Source organism: Vipera ursinii (genome assembly GCF_947247035.1).
Source record: "Vipera ursinii genome assembly, chromosome: 3".
Lineage (NCBI taxonomy): Eukaryota > Metazoa > Chordata > Lepidosauria > Squamata > Viperidae > Vipera > Vipera ursinii.
Window position 1 is genome coordinate 144,306 of NC_139516.1, and position 5,695 is coordinate 150,000.

The window sequence follows — 5,695 nt, forward strand, 5'->3', positions numbered from 1 at the left end:
GAGAAGAAGCAGCCATGTCAGGTGAGTGCGGCTGGGGGCCTCCCTTCGCGCGGCTGCCCAGGAGAGACCGGGGGAGCCATGGTTTTGCCCGGCACCTCTGCCCTTGGTGGCGTGAGGAGCTCCCTTGGCAGGTCCTAGCCCAGTTCCCGAAGGAGTTTCTCCAGCCGTACCGGAGACTGAACCTGGCACCAGGTCTGGGCAATGGAGGAGCCCCTGGGAAGACTAAAGCCACCCCTCCGGCACGACGCTCCCCCGGGTCACGGACTGAAGCCAGGCTGGCTCGTGGCACTGCCTTCCTCCCAGAAAAGGGACCCTCGGTTCCCAGGGTGCTGTGGTGCCACGGGCGGCTGGGCCAGGCCCCTGCCAGGCACTGCAGGCCTGGGATATTCTCTCCTCCAGTGTCTGTCCCCCCCACCCGCAGCCTCTCTGCCCCCCCCTTTGGGGCAGAGGACTGTCCCACCAGCTCAGCGGGGCACATGCCAGAGTGGTTGCTACTGCTGCTCCCTCGGCACAGGGCGGCACAGGGCGATTCATTTGTCAGTCGGAGGTCAATTCTTACCTTCCATGTTTTTGTTTTCCTTGCCTGGGGAGGGGAGGGGGAGGAGGGGAAGTCAGAGCTGGGGGTGGGGGGGGGGAAGCAGCATGCCGTCAGGGTCTTGTAGGCACACACAAACACACAGCCGGCTTCTGGCCCCAGTTTCCTGGTGGGGTCTTCCTGGCAGCCAGTTGCTGCCTGCTCCCTGCCAGATGCCCAGGCCCCCCAACCCGAAAGAGCCAGGGCCATGCCTCTGGGGGAATTTGGGGCCCCCCATCATTGCCCTTGCCAAATCTGCCTTTCTCTGGAAAGTCCCCAGGTAGGAGGGGAAGGGGGGAGGAGGAGGGGGGGATGTGCCTTCAGCACATCAGAAGGAGCAGCATCATCAGAAGATGATGGGGTGGGAACATTACCCAGCAGCTCAGCCCCAGCCCCTCACCAGGGCTTTCCTTAACGCCGCTGGGCTGGGCGTGAGAGCCGTCACTTCTCAGGAGCGGGACCTGGAAGTCGAGGGCTGCCCCCAGGAGGAGAGGCTGTTGGCCGAGATGGTGTGCACATCTGGCTCAGGGACACACACGCTCACTGATTTCTGTTACAGCTTTTTATATGTTCTATATCTTTTATCACAATAATGCATTAAGTTTATATATGCCACCTGACTCCTGGTAACTTTTAACAATTGTTAAAACTTTTTAACAAAAACCCCCCTCCCCCCCCAAAAAAAATACAAGCAAAACCAGCATAAGACAAAAGAACAGTGAAGGCAAAGCAAAGAAATCTAGAGGAGAACAAAAAGAAAAAAAGGGATCCCAGATGTGTTTGTCAAATATTGTGTATTTATTTATTTATCTATTTATTTATTTATTTATAACTATTTTATTGGTTTTTAACTATAACAATCTCCAGTGCCTGGTGTACAGTGTCTTGTCTTGGTTTATATTTTAACAAGAAAAAAGGACAATAATAATTAATTAACAATCAATAATAATTATATTTGATAATTCCATAATGAATGAATGAATGAACCTTTATTGTCAAAGGACAACCATGTATACATTGAGCCTCCCTTCGTGCCCCCCCCAACTCAGTGACAACAAACCTCCATCTTATTACACCATGTGAGCTAATTGCACCACACACCGGCCTCGCAAGTCAATTCTGCATAAAGTTTATAAAAATTATTTCCTGTTCAAAAGCCTAACAGCCCACGGATAAAAGCTATTTTTCAGCCTGTTGGTGCGGCTGGCTATACTCGTATATCTCCTACCCGATGGTAGGAGAGTAAAGAGATACCGTCCAGGGTGTGAGTCATCCCTGAGAATTTTCCTCACTCTTCCAAAGCAGCGGGGCCTGGCGAGGTCATCCAGTGGTGTCAGGGAACAGCCCACAATGTCTTGTGCTGTGCTCACTACCCTCTGCAATACTTTCCTGTCCGCGGCTGTCAGACCAGCATACCAAACCACAATACAGTACGAGAGGACGCTCTCTATAGTAGACCGGTAAAAGAAGGTCATTAGCCGTTGTTCTACCCTGTTCTTCCGCAAGACCCTGAGGAAGTGAAGCCTCTGTTGGGCTTTTCTAGCTTTCCAGGTCAGATCTTCGCAGAGGTAGACTCCCAGAAATTTAAAGGAGGAAATTCTCTCCACGCAGTCCTCCCCGATGTAAAGTGGGGCAGGTTCCTCCTTTTTCCTCCGGAGGTCTAGCACCATCTCTTTCGTCTTGCCAATGTTCAGGTGCAAGTTGTTGTTACTACACCATATGGATAGTTTTTGTACCTCCGCCCTGTATGCTGTCTCATCCCCACCTGTAATAAGACCTACCACAGTCGTATCATCTGCGAACTTAATTATCGCAGTGGATGGGTCAGATGATACACATTCATATCTGTATATTAATTAGTGATATACTTCTTTGATCTTCCCTTCTCCCATTTGTATTCTCCTTCTTCAACCTTAGCCAAAATATAATTCTTAATATTTTCAATATATAAATGATTAGGATATAGGCATTTTTTATATTTATACAAATAATAATCTCTCTATATAACATTTTTTCAGCTTATATTATTCTCATAACCTTCATCTCATTGGTTCAGCATGCATCCTATTTTTATAACTTTTGTTTGCTTAAGTTCCCTTATATTCAATCCAATTCTTATCAGTCATAATTTCTTCATATTAGTCATTTAACTGTCCAAAATTTCCCATTTAGGTACATCATCCCAATATTTTTGTCATGCGTTATAAAAATACTATACTTTTTACCTATCTTATAGTATCTAGATATAACGTCCTTTTTAATCAGTTTATATTTCACTTATATTAATAAAAGTTACATCAACCTGCTATTTTAACATTTCATATATTATAAAACATACTATATTACTTAAATCTCTTATCCTTCTTGTTATAAGGCCCCTTTATGTTCAAAAGTCTTTGTCCCTTTAGCCACATTCAAACAAATGTTTATTCACGTTAAGATAGTCCATTCGGCAGGGTGAGTCAAATCTCTTGTGTCCGTCTCTGGTCTCCTTCTTTTGCCCAGCAGGTTTCCAAGATGATGTGATCCACTCACCCAGCAGCTCCTGCATTTTTACAGGAATGTGTTGGGAATACAAATACTGTGTATTTAGAACGTGGAATAACAGGGCTGGAAGGGACCTCGGAGGTCTTCTAGTCCAACCCCCTTCCAGAGCAGGAGACCTGGTGTTATTCACTGTCTTGTCAGTTCTGCATGAAAAAAAAGTCTGACTGATGGACGAGGAGTTGATTAGTGAGCAAAGTACAGGCAGCCCTCGACTTACAACGGTTCATTTAGTGACCCTTCAAAGCTGCAACGGCACTGGAAAAAAGCAACTTATGACCATTTTTCACACTTACAAATTATTGCAGCTCCCCGTGGTCACATGATCAAAATTCTGACGCTTGGCAACTGGCTCGTACTTATGACGGTTGCGGTGTCCTGAGGGGGGTCACGCGATCCCCTTTTGCGACCTTCTCACAAGCAAAGTCAGTGGGGAAGCCAGATTTACTTAACAACCATGTGACTAACTTAACAACTGCAGTCATTCACTTAACAACTGTGTCAAGAAAGGTCATAAAATGGGGCAAAACCCACTTAACAAACGTCTCACTTAGCAACAGAACTTGCGGGCTCAATGGTGTCATAGGTTGAGGACTACCTGGGCAATTATGAAAGGTTGTACTTGGGGTGCCCGCTCCCCTCCCTCCAGGGACTGATCGCTGGTCTCTCCTTCTCGCTGCGCAGAGTTGATCCCGACGCAAATCAACTGGCAGGTGCCCAGCAATTCCCAGGCGCATCACACTAACGGCTTTGCTGGCACAGAGCTGTGTGCCCGCCGTGGGCAGAAGGTGGACTTCACGCTGTACTTCAACAGGGCTCCACAAGCAGGGGAAAGACTGGCCTTCGTGGCAGAGACGGGTAAGGGCCCCCAGCCCTCCCCAGCCCCCTCCACAGAGAGGTCGATGCCACAGGTTGCACAGTTATGGGGTGGGGGGCACAATTCTGCTACAGGAAGCTTATCGGCTCCAGGCTGCCCTTCTGCCCTTGAGTGCTCCCCTCCTCGGGGCGATTCCCGGGCCAGCCAGCAGATCCCTCAGGAGACCAGGGACCATCAGATCCCACCCCTTCCTCAGCATGGACCACCCAAGGAGCCCCTTGGATCCCCCAGTCCCCATCCGTGGCCCCTTTGCACCCAGTGGAGAAAGCCCATCCCGCCCAACCGCCTGGGGTGGAAAGGAAGGGGAGGCCCCCTTGGCAGGCAGGGGGGGAGGGCCTCACTCCCTACCGGGAACAGGGAGCCCAGTGGGGGAGGGGAGGGCTCTTTGCTGGGTACCCACTGGAGCTTCTTCGTGGGGTTCAACTGGGCTTTCCCCCCCCCCCCGCCGTGTCGTCTCTCTTGTCCCTGGCAGGCCCAGGCCCTTCCGAGGCCCAACACACCAGGTGTGCGTTTGCCCTGTCCAACGGACTGGTCGGAGGGACCTGGTGTGCAGTGCAGACATCCGGTGACGGCAACTGCATCAACTTCTCCATGTGCAGCTCCTGTGAAGCGGCCATCGGCCGCTATAAGCTGAGCCTGCAAGTGACCTGTGGCAACCAGGTGGCGATCAGGTTCCTGGCGAAGTTTGTCCTGCTCTTCAACCCATGGTGCACAGGTGAGGAGGGGCGTCCGCCTGCCACCTCCGCCAGCACAACCCTTCTCAGGTGGCCACCCCCGGCCTCCATTCCGCCCTGAGCTGCCAGCACCAGCCCTCGGGGGCTCAGCACCGGGCCAGGGGAGGGGGCCAGAGGCAGAAGGGCTGCCAGGAGGCTCAGAGCCTCTGAACCCAGCCTGGTCTGAAAAGAGTGGGGAGAGCCTGGCAGTCAGGGGTGAAGCAGAGATCGGCTAAGGCGGGGGCTTTTCTCCCCGTTTCTTCCCTGCAGGGGATCTGGTTTATATGGCCAACGAGGCAGAAAGGCAAGAATACGTCCTGAATGAAAATGGCATTATCTTCGTGGGCAATGCCAACTACATTGAAGCTCGAGGATGGTACTATGGCCAGGTAGCCCTCGGGGGTGGCAAGGGCTATGGGGCCCCGTGATGCTCCTTTGACCCAGTTTAAGGCTGGGGGGGGACTTCCATCTCAGAGGCCTCTTTGTGCTGTCCCCAGACCACGCAGGGCAAACTGGTCTCACCCAGGATGTGCCCCTCTCGGCCTGCTCTGGCTGTCACAAAGAGAGTCCTGCAGCTGGCCTGCTCTGGCCTGCCCCCCCCCCCAGGCGTCTCAGTCCATGGGCCAAGACAAGGCTTTCCGGAAGGTTTGCATGCAGCCCAGGCCAGTGCTTGGTCTTTCCTCAGCTGGACACAAACAGTCGGGTTCCAGCAGGCGTGGCACATGGGCCGATGCCACGGAGGCCATGGGCTGCCATTCCCAGTGAAAGCCTCTCACCAGGACCTCAGCCTCCCCGTGGCCCTTGGAGGGGCTGCTCTGTGGGGGGGGGGGCTCACAGAGGCTGAAGAGGAAACCTCCCCAGGGCCCTCAGGCAAGGCCTGAGAGGGGCAGGGCTCCCTCTAGGGCAGGGGGAGGCTCGGAGGGGCGTTCTCCTGGGGCCCTCCCCCTCATGGCAGGCTGAGTGGCAAATTTTCCCTTGCTTCCTCCA

The 5,695-nt window shown here is 52.4% G+C and overlaps 1 protein-coding gene across 1 annotated transcript in view; it reads left to right on the forward strand.

The window, feature by feature from the left end:
• The window catches only part of LOC310637712 (uncharacterized protein), a gene marked incomplete at its 3' end in the record, with an annotated part of 29,850 nt that continues 24,155 nt past the window's right edge, over positions 1 to 5,695 (forward strand). Inside the window, exons 1-4 of the mRNA XM_083358213.1 lie at positions 1 to 21; positions 3,803 to 3,976; positions 4,468 to 4,710; positions 4,979 to 5,097. Coding sequence (XP_083214339.1) covers positions 15 to 21; positions 3,803 to 3,976; positions 4,468 to 4,710; positions 4,979 to 5,097 — 543 coding nt within the window. The 5' untranslated portion in view covers positions 1 to 14. The remainder of the gene's footprint in view (positions 22 to 3,802; positions 3,977 to 4,467; positions 4,711 to 4,978; positions 5,098 to 5,695) is intronic.